Below are 19,659 nucleotides of genomic sequence, written 5' to 3'. Positions count from 1 at the left end.
CAATGGTACATTTGCCACTCACTGCAGCCTCAAACCCCTGGGCTCAAGGGATCCTCCCACTTTAGCCTCCTGAGTAGCTGGGGCTATAAGCATGCAGTACCACACTGGCTAATTTTTAAATGTTTGTTGTAGAGACAATGTCTCCCTGTTTTGCCCAGGCTGATCTCAAACTTTTGGGTTCAAGCAATCCTCCTGCCCTGGCCTCCCAAAGCACTGGGATTTCAGGTATGAGCCACCGTACCCGGCCCAGCGGACTTCTCAACATTTTTTTCAGTGCTAGAATTTTATTATCTAATAAATATTAAAATGTTTTAATTTAAGAAATAAAGAGTGGGTTTAACTTTTGGTAGTTTTTATTTCAATACAAAAAGCCAGTTTTTAATGTTAGCTCTGAATTTAGTAGTATCTTGTACATCTTGCTGATAAGAAGTTACTATTCTTTTAAAAATAAAGTTCTCTGGTCTGTTTTTATTCACCACACATTAGATGTGACTTCTTGGTGCTTTTTGTTTGTGTTAATCGTTCATTTATACTGTTGAACAATTTCATATGAAATTACCATTTTTGCCAAAAAGGATCAAATATCAGCAATTTTATATGGTTTAGCCTAGTAAGTCTTTGAAAGCCCAAAGTTACCCTTTTCGCTGGAAAACTGACCTAAATATTTGAGTTGAAGAATCAAAGTGGTTTCTCTGGAAATTGTGTTTTAGAATCTTAGGTTCACAAAACATGATTTGTACAAAACATAATTTGTACTTTCATTGCCTAGGCTGGACATATAATTTTCTACAATTTAAACAGTTAGATTTTGTCTACAGTAAAAACAAAACAACAAACAAAACCGGGCACTTCCCAGTAAGATGGTAGTATGAGAGTTCCCTCAGTTTCCTGCCATAACCCTCCCTACAAACGGATTGAAATGATTCAAAGAAAAGCAAAAATAAGAATTTTGCTACTAATGTTCACAACAGGGAATTAACAAATGTATTAATTTGGAGGAATTTTTTCATCTGTTATGTTAAAGTGAACTGAATGCTGGAAGCAGATAAACAACTCTCTTCCTCAAGAAAGCTATGTAGTATTATGGGAAATATAAATGGAGAAAATTCTAGGGAAAATTCTAGAAAGTTCTAGAAAGCTGAGTTGGCTTTCTAGATGGAATGTGACATTGCCCTGTTCTTGTGGATAACTCTTTCAATATGGCAGAATGGAGTCAGAAACAAAGGATGGATGTGAGAGAGATCAAAAATGACCCCTCTGGAGCCTTTTCATAGCTGTGGGCCTTGGACTAAGAATAGCAATAGCATCCAGGCTAGAAACTAAATATCTGTGATATTATCCAATAGCCCATGGGCCCCCAGGGACTTTTTCTAAGCTAACTTTCCCCTAAAAGCAGGGAAGCATTTTAGAATTAGGGGTGGGGCATTTCTCTACTGGGACTACTTATTCTGCCTACTTGGTGAAGCTGGCCTCTGAGAGGGTGATTTCAAAACATAACAAGAAAATGCACGTGGAGACGGAGACTGCCCTCAGACTCCTATCCCTTTCTACCACTCAAGAGCTGATGAAAGACTGAGCCTATATCTGCCATTCAGTCTCCTGCTTACTTTAAATCATCTTTGTATTAAAAAAAATGATGAAGGGTAATACAAATAACTTCTCTATACATTTCACCTATTGTGAACATTTTGCCTCTATCATCTTCCTTTCTACAGATACTTGTTTCTTTTCAGAACCATATCAGAGTAAATTGCAGAAATCATGCCCCTTTACGCCTAAATAATTTTATGTTTATTTCCTAAGAACCAGGACATTCTCTTACCTTACCACAGTTCAAGTGTCAAATTCAGGAAATTTAACACTGGCGCAGTGATACCCATTCTGCAGTCTGTGTTCTGTTATTCTTCCAGTAATGTTCTTGACAACATTTATTTCTTCTGGTCCAGGATCCAGTCCAGGACAGTGCTTTGCATTTAGTCTCTCCTTACCCTTGGTCATTTCTTCAGCCTTTGTCTTTGATGACTTTGACGTGTCTTAAAGTAGAACCATTTGTTTTATACATAATCCCCCAATTTGGATGTGTCCAATGTTTCCTTGAGATTAGAATCAGATTATGCATTTTTGGCAGGAATTCCACGTAATGAAGGGGGGGTCCTCTGGGGTTCACTTCACGAGGCACGTGATGTCTGTCCCATTATTGCCAACTTTAACCTTGACCACTTGATGAAGGTGGTGTCAGGTTTTTCCACTGTGATATTACCATTTCCCTCTTTGTAAAGTAATAAGTACTTTGTGGGGAGGTATTTTGAGATGCTATAAATACCTGTTTCTCATCAGATTTTCACCTGTTAGTTTTAGCATGCATTTTTGATGCTTGCCTGAGTCAGTTATTGCTATGATGGTTGCAAAATGGTGTTTTTGTTTTTGTTTTTGTTTGTTTTTTGAGACAGAGTTCAGCTCTTGTTGGCCAGGCGGGAGTGGTGGTCTTGGCTCACCACAACCTCTGCCTCCCTGGTTCAAGCAATTCTCCTGCCTCAGCCTCCCAAGTAGCTGAGATTACAGGCATGCATCACCACATCCAGCTAATTTTGTATTTTTAATAGAGACGGGATTTCTCCTTGTTGGTCAGCCTGGTCTTGAACTCCTGACCTCAGGTGATCCGCACACCTTGGCCTCCCAAATTGCTGGGATTACCGCGCCTGGCCCAAAATGGTGGTTTTTCTAATGTTCATTATTTCTTCTACATTTAGTAATTGGCCTTCTGTAAGAAACACTTTCCCCTCATTAGTTTATTTTTATTTATTGTTGATACGGACTCATGGATTCTTTTTTTTTATTTTTATTTTTTGTTGAGATGGAGTCTCCACCTTTCACCCAGGCTGGAGTGCAGTGGTGCGATCTCAGCTCACTGCAAGCTCTGCCTCCTGGGTTCACACCATTCTCCTGCCTCAGCCTCCCAATGGACTTATGGATTCTTATTTTATTCAACGGGTTATAATCCATTACCATCAATATTTATTTTAGTACTTAAATTGCTCCCCATTTGGCCAGTGGGGGCCTCTCGACTGCCCTTCTGTGCCCTTTGGCGAGGTCATTTTTTTCTTTTGATAATACTTTCTTGCTGGCAGAAGAATATTCTAGGTTTATCTTAAAGTTATTTCTCTAAAGAGTTCTTAAAAGAATTTTTTTAATAGAGTTGGGGTCTCGCTGTGTTGCCCAGGGTGGTCTCAAACTCCTGGGCTCAAGCCATCCTCTCGCCATGGCTTCCCAAAGTGCTGGGATTATAGGGGTGAGCTACCACGCTCGGCCTCCAAAGAGTTCTAATTTATTTTAGTGGCAAATGGTGTTGAGAAACCAGTATCTAGGCACTGCTTAAGTCTTAAGGGTAGGATTCGAATGTTGTTCACATAAAAAGGGAAGAACTCAGAGATCTGTTCTGGACACTCGCTGTTTTTGGACACTGTGTTTATACTGATCTGCCCTTGTCCACACTCTCTGGACTGACAGTTCACACTCTTTTAGTTTCTGTAACCATATAACATATTCTGATCTCAGAGCAAGTTCCCCCATATTATCTTCTAGATTTTTCTTGGCCCTTTAAAAACATTAATTCTTCTAGATAAATATTAGAATTATACATCAAGTTCAAAAAATTTGTTATTTTGAAAGATACTGAATTGGGCCAGGCGCGGTGACTCACGCCTGTAATCCCAGCACTTTGGGAGGCCGAGGCGGGCAGATCACGAGGTCAGGAGATCAAGACCAGCCTGGCTAACACAGTGAAACCCCGTCTCTACTAAAAATACAAAAAATTAGCTGGGCGTAATGGCGGGCGCCTGTAGTCCCAGCTACTTGGGAGGCTGAGGCAGGAGAATGGCGTAAACCCGGGAGGCGGAGCTTGCAGTGAGCTGAGATCCGGCCACTGCACTCCAGCCTGGGCCACAGAGCCAGACTCAGACTCCGTCTCAAAAAAAAAAAAAAAAAGAAACTTAATTGAATTTCTTTTGCTTAGGGTAGAATTAATCTTTTTCTAAGACTGAGTCTTCCTATTTAGGAATAAGAGCTAATTTTATTGATTCTATTATAGGCTTCAGTAAAAGGCTTGTACTTTTCTTCACATACATCTTATGTGTCTCTTCTTATGATTGTTTAATATAATTGTTTATAGTTTTGTGTTTGGGAATGGTGTCTCTTTCACATGTCTTATATTGTGAATTTACACATGCAGAAAATGCCTAAACCATGAGTGACTTCCACTAAACTGCCACCCAGATCAAGAACTAGAACCTAGCTGGCAGCCTGGAGCTCCCTGTATGCCCTTTCCCCGTCACAGCCTTCTCTGTCCTACCTCTTCTCCTTTCCTTCCGAGCAAATTAAGGCAAATACGGTGACATACGTGCTTCTGTTTTTCCATGCAGTGAAGCATGGCAGTTAAGCCAGAGAGATATTCTTTTTCTGCTATGGAATCTTAAGAGGTACTTACTGTAAGGATCTTTATGTAAGGGACAAGGAACAGTATACTTGAGTGTTATTAAGACTGCAGATTCATTTTTCATAAGTCTGTTTTTATTGCTTCTATCGATGATTAAAGCAGAAATTATAATGTTAAATTAAAAACAGACTTTCTGGCTGGGCGTAGTGGCTCATGCCTGTAATCCCAGTACTTTCAGACGCTGAGGTAGGCGGATCAACTGGGGTCAGGAGTTTGAGACCAGCCAGAGCAACATGGTGAAACTCCTTCTCTACTAAAAATACGGAAATTATCTGGGTGTGGTGGCGTGCACCTGTAATCCCAGCTACTCGGGAGGCTGAGGTGGGAGAATTGTCTGAATCCAGGAGGCGGAGGTTGCAGCAGTGAGCCGAGATCACGCCACTGTACTCAAGCCTGGGCGACAGAGGGAGACTCATCTCAGAAAAAAAAAAAAAAAGCCTTTTTAAGGTTTGTTTAGGTGTCAAAGTAGTAGCTTTAGCTTCCTATAGAAGTTGGAAGCACGCTTGCGGTTTATCCTAATTTAATGAGGTTGCGGACATTGTGCATAACATTCTCGCAGCTTCCACTACTACTCAGTACCACTGAGCAAGTAAATGAATGTCCTCTTGTCTTCTACCATCTCTCAGGTGTTGGTGTCCAGTTCTGTCCTTGAGCCTCTTCTACTGTGTGCTTTGTCTCTGTGCTGTTTCATTTCTACTCGTTGTGTCAGTGCCTACATTTATCCTTATCAAAGCCCACTTTTATTTCCTAGACCGGGTTTTTTTGTCCTGTGATGCTCTTAAATTATTAAAATGAATAACTTTTAACAAGGGTCATTGCACATCTAGATCAGTGGATTTTTATTTTATTGTTTTTTGAGACAAGGTCTCACTCTGTTGCCCAGGCTGGGATGCAGTAGTGTCGTCATAGCTCAGTGTAGCCTCCAACACTTGGGCTCTAGCAACCCTCCCACCTCAGCCTCTTGAGTAGCTGAGACTACAGGCGCACACCACCATGCCTAGCTAATTTTTTTTTTCTTTCTTTTTGAGATAGAGTCTTGCTCTGTCACCCAGGCTAGAGTGCAGTGGTGCGATCTCGGCTCACTGCAAGCTCCGCCTCCTAGGTTCACGCCATCCTCCTGCCTCAGCCTCCCGAGTAGCTGGGACTACAGGCGCCCGCCACCTCGCCCGGCTAATTTTTTGTATTTTTAGTAGAGATGGAATTTCACCGTGTTAGCCGGGCTGGTCTCGATCTCCTGACCTCGTGATCTGCCCGCCTCGGCCTCCCAAAGTGCTGGGATTACAGGTGTGAGCCACCACGCCTGGCTGCTAATTTTTTATTGTTTTGTAGAGATGGGGTCTTGCTATGTTGCCTAGGCTGGTCTTGCACTCCTGGGCTCAAGCCATCCTCCACCTTGACCTCCTAGAGTGCTGGGATTACAGGTGTGAGCCACCACGCCTGGCCACTCACTGGGTTTTTGGAGATCGGAAATTTGACTGATGTCTGGTCTAGGGAAATCTTTGAGGGCTAGGAAGTTCACAGGAAAAGTTTGGTCTATGGAAATTAATGATTATGCTATAAAATATGTTATATTCATTATACTATTATATATATTACCATCAGTTTCTGCCTCATCTCTCTATCTGATTGATGTGAATACAGTATTTATAGTTGTTTGTACCCTTTGACAGATGATGTTAGTATGATGCTTTAAAGTGTTTATTCTAAACCTTTTATTGTTTTATTCATCTTTAATTATATGAAGTGCTGGAGACTGCTCACATTTTTACAAATAATAAGAGCGTAATAATAAGCATTAAGAGCATTCTTACAAATAATAAGAGCATATAAGTTTTGTTATGTAACAAGTCAGAGCCCTTTTTTTCTGTTATGTATCAAGGAATAAATATTTTCTTCTGAAAAACTCAACTTTAAACTTTGTAATTTTACAGTTCCGTTTAGATTATGTTGTTTGTTTTAAGACATATAGTATGACTGTTTTGGTTTTGCTTCTAGAAAAACTGATTGCTTATCAACGAGAATTCCTTGCTTTGAAAGAACGTCTTCGAATAGCTGAACATAGAATCTCACAGCGCTCTTCTGAATTAAATACCATTGTGCAACAGTTCAAGCGTGTAGGAGCAGAAACAAATGGAAGTAAGGATGCATTGAATAAGTTTTCAGGTACACACAGTATTTTTTATATTAAATATATATGTATGTTTTTGTTTGTTTTTTTGTTTTGTTTTGTTTTCTTTGAGATGGAGTTTCACTCTGTCACCCAGGCTGGAGTGCAGTGGAGTGATCTCGGCTCACTGCCAGCTCCGCCTCCCGGGTTTACACCATTCTCCTGCCTCAGCCTCCCAAGTAGCTGGGACTACAGGCGCCTGCCACCACGCCTGGCTAATTTTTTTGTATTTTTAGTAGAGATGGGGTTTCACCGTGTTAGCCAGGATGGTCTGGATCTCCTGACCTCGTGATGCACCTGCCTCGGCCTCCCAAAGTGCTGGGATTACAGGCGTGAGCCACCACACCCGGCCGAAAAAGATCATATTTTCAAAGGGGCATGTGGAATATTTTTTTTGAAAGTCATGTAGAATAGTTTATCAGCCAGCATCTGTTACCCTTTTCAGAGAGAAAAATCACCACACACAACTTTCTCTTCTAGTAAATTACAAAAAAAAAAAAATTGTATTACCTGCTAAATTTGATTTTAAGAGAGTCATATTAAGTTAAATTGTCTAGGCACAGTGGCTCACGCCTATAATTCCAGCACTCTGGGAGACCGAGGCGGGCAGATCTTTTGCGGTGAGGAGTTCAAGACCAGGCTGGCCAACATGGTGAAACCTCACCCCTACTAAAAATACAATAATTAGCCGGGGGTGGTGATGCGTGCCTGTAGTGCCAGCTACTGGGGAGGCTGAGGCAGGAGAATCACTTGAACCCTGGAGGCGCAAGTTGCAGTGAGCTGTGATCACGCCACTGCAGTCCAGCTCTGCACTCCAGAGCGAGACTCCATTGCAGAAACAAAAAAAGTTAAATTACAGTGCAATAAATTTCATTGGCAGTAGTGAAGAACGTGCATCTTTTGAAAACATATTCAAAATGAGATTACAATTTAACTTTTTGTGCATCCATGTTTCTGTGATGACTTATGTGTGGACTTCAGATGACTCTGGAGAAATCTTTGAGCTATCTGAAGCAATTAGTGCTCTTAAACCTGATTTATAATGAAGAACACACATAGTTTCCTACTGGATACTTTAGGAGTATCTGGCCTGTTTCTTCTCTGAGAAATCCTGGTCAGAGTAAGATGAGGTCAAATGATCTCTCTTTCTGTGCTCTTCTTTATCTGATAATTAAATTGACATATGTATCTAATTGATTGCCTCCAAATTTGCATAATCTTTCTAGATTAGCATACTTTTTCATTTAGCTTCACCTGTTTTCATTTAGCTTCATCTGGATCTCCAGATCCACTGCCTCCCCTTATTGTAAAGTTGCGTACTCTTTCTCCTCCTGCTGATAAACTTCACATTATGTCCCTCTGATGTTGAAACTCATGGACTGGTGTAGATAAAACATAAATCACCCGTAAGCCTGATGCCCAGTGATTTCTACTAACATTTTTTGTTTCCTTCTAGTATTTTTTCCATGACTGTTTTTCTTCAAAATTGTTATTGTGTATGATGACCTGATTTTCACTCTTGAAATTATACTATGAGCATTTTAAAACTATGTCATTAAATAATCTTCAAAATATTATTTTTAGTGGCTGTGAATATGCTAGCTATATATACCATAATATATTAAACATTTTTTCTACAGTTATTCAAATGGGTTTTTCTGGGTTGTTTTTCCCCTGTAGTTTATAACTCTGGTGAACATATTTGTATATAAATCAATCATATTTCTAGTAACCTTTAAGTTATTTTCATTGGATTATGACTTCCTTAGAAATAGGATCTGTGTTTTGATGACTATTGATTTTTGAACACATGGTACATTTGCTGGAATAAAATAGATAATCACTAAATATTTGTTGAATGCATCGAAGCTAAATTCTTCAAAGAGAAATTACTGAGTAATAGGACAGAAATGTTTTAGGGTTTTTGATGCTGCTTTGAATAGTTGGAACATTTATCTTGTTATCACCAGTATTTAATATTATTATTTAATCTAATGATTTCGTAGGTGGAAATTGACAGATATATTATAATTTGTAATTGTTTCTTCACTCATGAAATTAAACTTTAATTTTACATATGACAGTCATTTGCATTTCTTTTGTGAATTTTTGGTTCTTCTCATTTTTAATGAAGTTGAGGTAACAAATTCCTACTGCTAACTTTCTTGTTTCTAAGGTTAAATTCTAATTTAATGAAATTTTAAAACAATATTATTTATACTACCAAGGAGTGAGAAAAATGAAACTCTCTGAAAGTTGTGATCTGTGCTGGACATTCCCAGCTCATGCTGTTTATATTATTTTACTTGAAGTTTTCAGAAAAAAAATTCCTTCCATGTGAAATTTTGGTAACATGTAATGCATAAAGAAAGTGAATGGCTGGGCATGGTGGCTTATGCCTGTAATCCCAGCACTTTGGGAGGCCAAGGTAGGAGGATTGCTTGAGCCAGGAGTTTGAGACCAGCCTGGGCAACATAGTGAGACTCCAGTCTCTACAAAAAAAAAAAAAAATTTTTTAAAATTAACCATTGTGGTAGCATGTGCCTGCTGTCCCAGGTACTGAGGAGGCTGAGGTGGGGAGGACCTCTTGAGCCTGGGAGGTCAAGGCGACAGTAAACCATGATTGTGCCAGTGGATACCAGCCTGGGCTACAGAGGAAGACCCTGTCTCAAAAAAAAAAAAAAAAGGAGTTCAAGAAAAAATACAAATGCCATTCAAAGATTAACAGTAAGACTCACAAAAAAAAAAAAAAAAAGGAAAAGAAAGAAAATGAAAGTGACTGATAGTCAGTGTACTTATTATTATTTATTACATTTTCATAAACCGACAGCATATTTAGAGTCTGCTTGGCAAACTTGAGTTCTAACACATTATATAGGTGAGCCCTTAGCATCCCACCTTCTTATGGTCCTCTAGCTGGCCATTTTGGTTTCCTTCAGCCAGTTTTATCAACATCATGACCTGTGAGACTCTGGCTTTGAAAGTATCCTTTTCATCTTAAATGGAGATCTCATTTACCAGAGCGTGAAACTAGGAAAGAAAATTCTTTAGTTCTAGTTCTCATTAATTTTTACTGCTGGTTTTATAAAATCAGCAATTTCTGTAAGGTAGTTCTTGTGTATTAATTATACTTCTTTGTTTCAGATAATACCCTAAAGCTGTTAAAGGAGTTAACAAGCAAAAAATCTCTTCAAGTGCCAAGTATTTATTATCATTTGCCTCATTTATTGAAAAATGAAGGAAGTCTTCAACCTGCTGTGCAGATTGGCAGTGGAAGAACAGGAGGTATGTTTATTTTGTTTCTTACTGCAGTTGTACTACTGCTGTTAATTGTGTTTTGGACTCTTATGTTCACCATCAGAAGTCTGGGAGGTCAAAAAATAAAAGTTCTTTCTTTATCTGTGCACCTCAGGTTGGGTCTCATTCTAAACTCCATGTCGAAAGGAGTTGGACATTTCCTTCGTAGACCAAAGTAATATAGCCAAAAGGGATCATGTGAAATCTAGTTCAGGCCCCATCCTAGGCAGACAAATGTTGACACCTTTGTCATTTTTCTGTTTTAGAAATTTGAGAAGTAGAGAGATGACATTTTTTCCTGTTATCTTATTTCAAAATTAACAGCTCTTTTGGTCACGTCACAAAGGTTTTTCTTATGTCTGCCTCACTTTTGGTACAGAGATGTAAGTAGATAGTAACTTTTGTGTAACTTTGTATGCAGTAGTAGAAATGCGTTGATTTACTTCTTCCTAATTTATTCAAAAGATACTATATAGCTTATTTTTCTCTTCTTGTCAGAGCCAACAGAACTTCCTCAATTTTCCTTATAGAAACTATTTACCACTCTCTTTTTTTTTGAAGCAACGTAAGCACAAATTTATTGAAACCAAAGTACACTCCACAGAGTGGAAGTGGGCTTGAGCAAGCCAGCCCAAGAGCCATTTACCACTCATACTTTTTATTCCGCTGTGTTAACTTCATTAATCTTTTCTTCATAGATTTTAAAATGTAGAGGGCAGAATATTTTGTTCTTCTATAAGTTTTTAACAAGTGTTGAAATGATTACTTCATAGATACCAAAACTCATTTTTCGGTTAGTGTTAAGCTGAGTCTACTTTTGATTCCATGGGATTCTTTTTTTTTTTTTTTTTTTTTGAGGCGGAGTCTCGCTCTGTCGCCCGGGCTGGAGTGCAGTGGCTGGATCTCAGCTCACTGCAAGCTCCGCCTCCCGGATTTACGCCATTCTGCTGCCTCAGCCTCCCGAGTAGCTGGGACTACAGGCACCCGCCACCTCGCCCGGCTAGTTTTTGTATTTTTAGTAGAGACGAGGTTTCACTGTGTTAGCCAGGATGGTCTCGATCTCTTGACCTCGTGATCCGCCCGTCTCGGCCTCCCAAAGTGCTGGGATTACAGGCTTGAGCCACCGCGCCCGGCCTCCATGGGATTCTTAAGTATTTTGCTGTCTTTTTGGGGGGATCACATCTTCTCACTGATCTATAAATGTAAGCTTTTACATTCATCTTGTTTTAGTTCTGCTGTCTATTTCATTAATTGGTTGAAATGATATACTACCTTCCTTCTTAAGGAGGTAGAAACTCTTAAAATAGTATGTTGAAACAAACCCCTTCTTTCCTTTCTCTAATGATTAAAAAAATATTTATTGAAGCCAGGCATTTTGCAGGTGCCAGGTATACAGAGACTAACAAGGTGTGTGTGGTACTTTGTTTTTTTTTTGTTTGTTTGTTTTAGAATGTTGATTGTTAATTATTTTTGAAGCTGATATCACGTCTCCCTTTAATAATCACTATTTGGATAAGATGTCTTAAGTAATTGTGGGTTTGTTTGTTTAGGCTATTTCTTCATTCATAAGAGTATCAAATGAAAAGAAATTAGAAGTGATTTTAAAGTCATTTAAAACTTCCAAGGTCTCTATTAGGTTTTTATTTTATAAATGTGACATTCTCTTTCTTTTGAAGCTATGTATTCCATCCCATTTGTTTACATGACTTTATCCATTATAAATATAATAAAATCTTGGTCAACCAGCTTTCCAATAGTTAACATTCTTATAAAGCTGCCACTATTTTTGAAAGGTAGAAAAAACAGCTTGGTAGAAAAAACGGATAGGCAAATAACCCATATTTACTACCTTAAACATTTTCCTCCCTAAATCGTTGGGGAACAGCTCTTAATATTTTTAGTTACAGGACCCTTTGGATATTCTAGGAAAGCTATCAATCTCTACTTTGGAAAATGCCCATAGAAAATATAATTTTGTTTGTAATTTCTGGAATTTTATGGAACCCCAGAACTTATCTAGGGCTTCATATTCAGAACTTCTGTTTCTTAGATAAAGAAAAACAGCTTCTTGCTAAAAATTCTGTTTTCCAGTGTTCAGGCTGATTAATTAGGGAACAGCAGTTAGAACAGCTAAGCCATCGTAAGGCTGAAGAGGAAGGACAGTGCTGCTGGTGGCTGCTGACCCCAGGGGAGTGGCTGGGATTCTCATACCCAGAACAGAAAACGGCCGGTACACCACCCAGCACCACGTCTGTATCCCACTACATTCGCCAAGGCAGGCTGCGGCAAACAGACCCAGAGACTACAAACGGGCGCAAGGGCGACTTCAGCAACATGGGGTTGCCGAATCGTTTAAGAAAATTAGTACCATGAATGACTTAATACTAAAGAAAATTGAGTTTGCAGAACAAACAGAATGAGTATGATTTAAAAATAAAACAACATATTTTTAGAAATGAGGGAGGACAACTTGCCCATAACAAATAACTGACCATTATCAAAGGATCTGTTAGAAATCTTTGTACTTATGATTTCAATGATTATATTTAAAAATCCCATATCGACGGACTGATGCGGAATTTTAGCTAGGCGTAGCTGAAGACCAAATTAGTGATCAGAAAGACTGAGCTCCGTATTTCTTCCAGAATGCAGCAATAAACGCATAAAGAATGGAAGCAGACAAAAGTTTTAATGTTCATCTGGTAGTAATTTCAGAAGGAGTGAACAAAGAGAGTGAAAAGAGGGAATTACCAGCTTATAGGAGTAAATTTCTTTGAGTTGAAGAAACATTCAGGTCTTCAGGTTGAAGGGCCCATTTAGGGCAGAGCAAGAGAGCTGAGAAAAGACTTTTACTGGGTTATCTAGCGAAATGGCACTACTGCTTGGTGGAGGATAACAGATAATTCTTGGAGTATTTGCTGCAATCAAAGTCCATGAGCAATTGCTATGGGCCAGGCACCTTGCCAGATACTTTGGTACACAAAATTAGATGTGGTTCCGAGTCTTGTGGAGCTTCAGCCCAGTAAAGAAGACACATATTAGTCACGTAGTCAATTATACAAACAACTGTATAATTACAACTGTAATTACCAGTGTAAAGGATGCTTTGAGAATGTGTAAGAAGGACTTCTGGCCTAATTAGGGAGTTTAAGGAACTCTGAGAAATTATGTTTGGCCTCAGGGTGATAGAATCTGTCATTTACTGGTGAAGATGGGTGTGTTAGTGTCCTATTGCTGCTGTAACAAATTGACACAAAATCACTGTGTTTAAACCACAACACAGATTTTTCATCTTACAGTTTGAGAAGGCAGAGGTCCTAGAACCAGATTGTCAAGAGGGGTGTGTTCCTTCTGGAATCTCTAGGGGACGATCCTTTTTATTTTATTTTATTTTGCCTTTTCCACATTACTTTGTGGCCTCTTCCTTCATCTTCAAAGTACAGTATCGTCAAATCTCTCTGACCATGACCCTCTTGATTCTGTTGTTCCATCTCCTTCTTTTGCTGTGACCCTCCCTCTTTCTTTTCATAAAGACCCTTGTGTTTATATTGGGCCCACTAGGTAATCCAGAATAATTACCACATCTCAAGAACTTTCATCACATCTACAAAGTCTGTTTTGCCATGTAAGGTGACATATTCACAGGCTCCAGCAATTATGGCATGGATATCTTTGGGATACTGTTATTCTCTCCATCACAATGGAAAAGAATATTACGGAAGATGGAAAGAGCACCACAAAAGTCCTGTGGTGGAAGGGAGTGTGGAGTGTTCTAGAGAATGAAAGAAGGTCGCTGTAGTTTAAGTTTAGAGTGAGGAGATGTGTGGAACAAGATGAGGCTAGAGATGTAAGTTCAGGCCAGACCACCATGTAGGGCCTCCTAGACCATTTATGGGATTTTGGTTTCTATCCTAAGAGCAGTAGGAAGCCATTGAAGGGTTTTCAACAGTACTTATTAATAATGACTTGATAAGATTTAAATTTTACAGAGATCACATTTGCTGCAATGGGAAGGATGATTGAGGATGTGGGAAGAAGAATAGATATGAAAAACCAGATAGGCTGTTTCAGTAATCCACTGGAGAGATGGTCAACTTGGACAGGGTAGCAGTGGTAGTAGTAGAGATGGGAAGTAGAAGATGGACCTAGAGTTGTTTGGAACATACGGGAATGTATCAGGGAGGACATAGTGTTCTGGATTTGTGGACTGAGGTAGAGGAGTGGTCAGGAATGATCCCAGGGTTTCTGGATTGAGTGGCTGGATGCGTGGTGGGCCATTCAGTGAGATAGGGGACAGTAGACACTGTTTTGCATCATTGGTTTGCAAGAGAAGTTTATAAATTAAATTTGGATATGATAATTTGGAGGTGATTTTGAGATACCACAGTGGAGATGTTGGAGTAGGCAGTTGGATATTTTGATCTGGGACTCAAAGGAGAGATCTGAGTTAGATTTAATTTTATGAGTCATTGTTTGGGAGTAAGTGGTTGAAGACACAGAAATGGATGAGACCTCCTAGGGCCTAGGACTGGGACTTGAAGGTTTTCCACCAGTTAATTTCCAGGGAAAGAGGAAGGTGAACACAAGGAAGACAGAGGCAGAGAAAGGGCAACGAGGCAGTAGAAGAAAAAAAAAATATTGTCATGAGATATAAGGAAAGAAATGAGGAATAAATGACTAAAGTCAAACCATAAGGAAACATGGTAAGCTAAAAATATTTGGCTAGCAATGAACATTTTTAAGGGGACATAATGTAGTTATAACTGAAGGTAGATTGAGTTACTGAAGATTGAGAATGCCAAGATTTTTCCTAATTCTTTTTTTACTTTAAAAGAAATACAAACTAGAATTGGAAAACTTCCCAGGAAAGTGGAAGCAAATGAAATAATCACAGTTGATAGTTCTGTCAAATTATAAATACCATGAGGTAGGGGGCTTACCTATCTCCTATCTCATGGCTGTATTTCAGACTGTCTAGTACGTAGTAGATGTATTATATATGCACAGTTACTACTTGAATTGGAAATACTAGGTGGTTAATCAATGGAACTCTTGCACTCAGAATTAAAACAAAATCGGTGATCCCGGTACCTAGCCAAACCCATTGGCTATTTCTGTTTGGTTTCCTTGGTCCATCCTGCTCCTCCCTAAAAGGATGATATGACCATATTCTTCAGTTTGCTGACATATTTCTTCTGAACTCTAGCTCAGTAGAATACTTACATTTTCTGGATTGTACATGGTAGAAGAACATGGTATCAGATAGGACAGGCTGGGTTATGTTGTGGTAACTAACAACCCCAGAGTCTCAGTGATTGAGATAACACGTGTGTATTTTTTTTTTTTTTTGCTCATAGTACATGTCCACCAAGGTTGACCAGTCATGCAGGGATCCAGGCTGACAGAGCAGTTGCCATCTTGAATATTTCTGGCTGCTCTGCCAAAGAGAACAAACAATCTCAAGGATTTCACACTGCAGTTATCAGTGCTCAGCCCACAGATTACACATGCCGATGACTCATGGGCTATTAATAATTGTATCCCCTTGGCGCCACAGTCTCCAACCATAAGGGGACTAAGAAGTGCAGCCCTTCCATGGGCTCAGAAGGCCAAGGAAACTACCCTTTTTTGGTGGTAATTTTGCAAATTACCATAAGCATGGTTACTCTCATTTTGTAGGTTGGGCTGAAATTAGAAGTTTCATTTTTAGTGCTTTTGAAGTCTTTGAATACCCTGGTTTAAGCTAAATAATTTAAATTTTAACTCTAAAATAGTGTATTAGGGATAAAATGGTTTATTCTCTAAACACGCTGTATTAGTCCATTTTCACGCTGCTGATAAAGACATACCTGAGACTGGGCAATTTACAAAAGAAAGAGGTTTAATTGGACTTAGAGTTCCCCATGACTGGGGAAGCCTCACAATCATGGCATAAGACAAGGAGGAGCAAGTCACATCTTACATGGATGGCAGCAGGCAAAGAGAGAGTGAGCTTGTGCAAGGAAACTTCTCTTTTTAAAACCATCAGATCTCGTGAGGCTTATTCACTGTCATGAGAACGGCACAGGAAGGACTTGCCCCCATGATTCAATTACCTCTCACCGGGTCCCTCCCACAACACATAGGAATTCAAGATGAGATTTGGGTGGGGAACAGCCAAACCATATCATTCCGCCCCGGCCCCTCCCAAATCTCACATCCTCACATTTCAAAACCAGTCATGCCTTCCCAGCCATTCCCTGAAGTCTTAACTCATTTCAGCATTAACTCAAAAGTCCACAGTCCAACGTCTCATCTGAGATGAGGCAAGTCCCTTCCACCCATGAGCCTGTAAAATCAAAAACAAGCTAGTTACTTCCTAGACACAATGGGGGTGCCAGCATTGAGTAAATACAGCCATTCCAAATGGGAGAAATTGGCCAAAACAGAGGGGCTACAGGCCCTGTGCAAGTCCAAAATCCAGCAGGGCAGTCAAATCTTAAAACTCCAAAATGATTTCCTTTGACTCCATGTCTCACATCCAGGTCACACTGATGCAAGAGATGGGTTCCCTTGGTCTTGGGCAGCTCTGCCCCTGTGGCTCTGCAGGGTACAGCCTCCCTCCCGGCTGCTTTCAGGGGCTTGTGTTGAGTGCGGCTTTTCCAGGCACGTGGTGAAAGCCATGGGTGGATCTACCATTGTGGGGTCTGGAGGACGGTGGTCCTCTTCTCACAGCTACACTAGGTGGTGCCCCAATAGGGACTCTGTCAGGGGGTCTCTGACCCCACATGTGCCTTCCGCCCTGTGCTAGCAGAGGTTCTCCATAAGAGCACCACCCCTACAGCAAACTTCTGCCTGAGCATCCAGGCGTATCCATTCATCCTCTGGAATCTAGGTGGAAGTTCCCAATTCTTGACTTCTGTGCACCTGCAGGCTCAATACCACGCAGAAGCTGCCAGGGCTTGGGGCTTGCACCCTCTGAAGCCACGGCCTGAGCAGTACCTTGGCCCCTTTTAGTCAAGGCTGGAGTGGCTGGGACACAGGTCACCAAGTCCCTAGACTGCACACAGCAGAGGGACCCTGGGCCTGGCCCAGAAAACCATTTTTCCCTCCTAAATCTCTGGGCCTGTGATGGGAGGGGTTGCCACAAAGGTCTCTGACATGCCTTGGAGACATTTTCCCCATTGAGCTTAACCATTCAGCTCCTCATTACTTATGCAAATTTCTGCAACTGGCTTGAATTTCACCTCAGAAAATGAGATTTTCTTTTCTATCACATTGTCAGGCTGCAAATTTTCCAAACTTTTATGCTCTTTCCCTTTTAAAACTGAATGCTGGCCGGGTATGGTGGCTCATGCCTACAATCCCAGCACTTGGGGAGGCCAAGGCGGGTGGATCATGAGGTCAGGAGTTAGAGACCAGCCTGACCAACGTGGTGAAACCCTGTCTCTACTAAAAATACAAAACAGCACAGGAAATCTGGCCATGGTGGTGGGCACCTGTAATCCCAGCTACTCGGGAGGCTGAGGCAGGAGAATTGTTTGAAGCTGGGAGGTGGAGGTTGCAGTGAGCCGAGATCGTGCCATTGCACTCCAGCCTGTGCCACAAGAGTGAAACTCTGTCTCAAAAGAACAACAACAACAACAAAAAACAACAACAAAAAAACTGAATGCCTTTAACAGCACCCAAGTTACCTCTTGAATGCTTTGCTGCTTAGAAATTTCTTCTACCAGATACCATAAATCATCTCTCTCAAGTTCAAAGTTCCACAAATCTCTAGGGCAGGGGCAAAATGCTGCCAGTCTCTTGGCTAAAACATAACAAGAGTCACCTTTACTCCAGTTCCCAACAAGTTCCTCATCTCCATCTGAGACCACCTCAGCCTAGATTTCATTGTCCATATCATTATCAGCATTTTGGTAAGCCATTCAACAAGTCTCTAGGGAGCTCCAGACTTTCCTATATTTTCCTGCCTTCTCAGCCCTCCAAACTGTTCAGCCTCTGCTTGTTACCCAGTTCCAAAGTCGCTTCCACATTTTCGGGTATCTTTTCAGCAGCGCCCCACTCTGCTGGTACCAGTTTACTGTATTAGTTTATTTTCACGCTGCTGATAAAGACATACCTGAGACTGCGCAATTTACAAAAGAAAGAGGTTTAATTGAACTTACATTTCCAAGTGGCTGGGGAAGCCTCACAATCACGGCAGAAGGCAAGGAGGAGCAAGTCACATCTTACATGGATGGCAGCAGGCAAAGAGAGAGCAACCCTGTGCAGGGGAACTCCTCTTTTTAAAACCATCAGATCTCGTAAGACTTATTCACTGTCACGAGAACAGTATGGGAAAGATTTGCCCCCATGATTCCATTAACTCCCACCAGGTCCCTCCCACAATGTGTAGGAATTCAAGATGAGATTTGGGTAGGGACACAGCCAAACCGTATCACGTGCCATCTAAACTTCAGCAAAGCAAAACAGAAACCAAAAATCCCCAAGAGTGTGGTAGGGATAGAGAATTTGCATTGTGACTTTATGCCATTTTTGTTTGCACACTGTGGATCACCATGGGCTTTGCTTTCATCATAAGTGAAGTCTTTGTACTCCATGTGAGTTAGCATTTTCTAAGAATGCACCTCATCCTAGTTGTTACGCTTGTAATTTTTTTTGTTTGTTTGTTTTTTTGAGACAGAGTCTTGCTCTGTCTCCCGGGCTGGAGTACAGTGGTGTGATCACAGCTCACTGCAGCCTCCACCTCCCAGGCTCAAGTGATCCTCCCACCTCAGCCTCCCAAGTAGCTAGGACTACAGGCATGTGCCACTATGCCCAGCTAAGTTTTTTATTTTTTGTAGAGACAGGGTCTTGCCACATTGCTCAGGCTGGTCTTGAACTCCTGGGCTCAAGTGATCCTCCTGCCTCAGCCTCCTGAAGTGCTGGGATTAAAGGCATCAGCCACCACAGCTGGCCTTAAATTCTGAGGTAGATTATTCTGTGTAATTTTGCTTCCATTTTAACTCATCCTGTCTTTTGGCATCTCAGAGTAACTTGGTCAGAACAGAAATCTGGATTGGGGGCCCTCTCCTCAAGTGTGTTGTTCTGAGTGAAAGTTGCCCTGTCCACTTACTCAAGTCATCCTTGATCCCTCCCCTTCTGTTGTCTGCCAGCTGAAGCCCCATTGGTGAGCGTCTCCATCATCCACTCACCTCCACCTCTTCAAACACCCTACAGCCTCATTTAAACCACCATCTTTTCCTTTAGCTAATACAGTAACTTCCTAACTGATCTCCCAAAGTGCTTTTACTTTTTGTGAAACTTGATAATCTCTTAAAATTACAAATTGGATAATGTCACTCCCCTGCTTACAACCTTACGATGGTTTTCTCTTGCGCTCAGCATTAAAACAAACTCTGTTATATGCAATGTGACCCCTGGCTGATTTTCTCAATCTGGGCTTATTCTGCTTTTGATCCAGCCTGCTGTTGGTATTTCTTGACTATGTCAAAATCATTCTGTCTTCAGGGCCTTGTTGCTTCCTCTTCTGCAGTATTCTTCATCAGCTCTTTCTCATGGTTACCAGCTCAGCTGATATCAGAGAGGCCTTCCGTGACCACATGACCTATAGGGGTACCCCCTCCCCATTCATCACTTTGACGGTATCAACCTATATATATCATCCTGTAAGACACATTTATTTTATTTTATTTTATTTTATTTTGCCTTTTCCACATTA

The 19,659-nt window shown here is 40.7% G+C and overlaps 1 protein-coding gene across 1 annotated transcript in view; it reads left to right on the top strand.

The window, feature by feature from the left end:
• Window positions 1-19,659, top strand: part of MGAT4A (mannosyl (alpha-1,3-)-glycoprotein beta-1,4-N-acetylglucosaminyltransferase, isozyme A) — a 132,172-nt gene that overhangs the window by 43,763 nt on the left and 68,750 nt on the right. Inside the window, exons 2-3 of the mRNA XM_011956550.1 lie at window positions 6,488-6,655; window positions 9,804-9,944. Of these exons, the coding sequence (XP_011811940.1) occupies window positions 6,488-6,655; window positions 9,804-9,944 (309 nt within the window). The remainder of the gene's footprint in view (window positions 1-6,487; window positions 6,656-9,803; window positions 9,945-19,659) is intronic.

This window comes from Colobus angolensis, unplaced genomic scaffold, assembly GCF_000951035.1.
Source record: "Colobus angolensis palliatus isolate OR3802 unplaced genomic scaffold, Cang.pa_1.0 Scaffold42, whole genome shotgun sequence".
Classification (NCBI taxonomy): Eukaryota; Metazoa; Chordata; class Mammalia; order Primates; family Cercopithecidae; genus Colobus; species Colobus angolensis.
The sequence above is the reverse complement of the archived record's forward strand: the minus strand, read 5'-3'. Positions and strand labels throughout refer to the sequence as shown.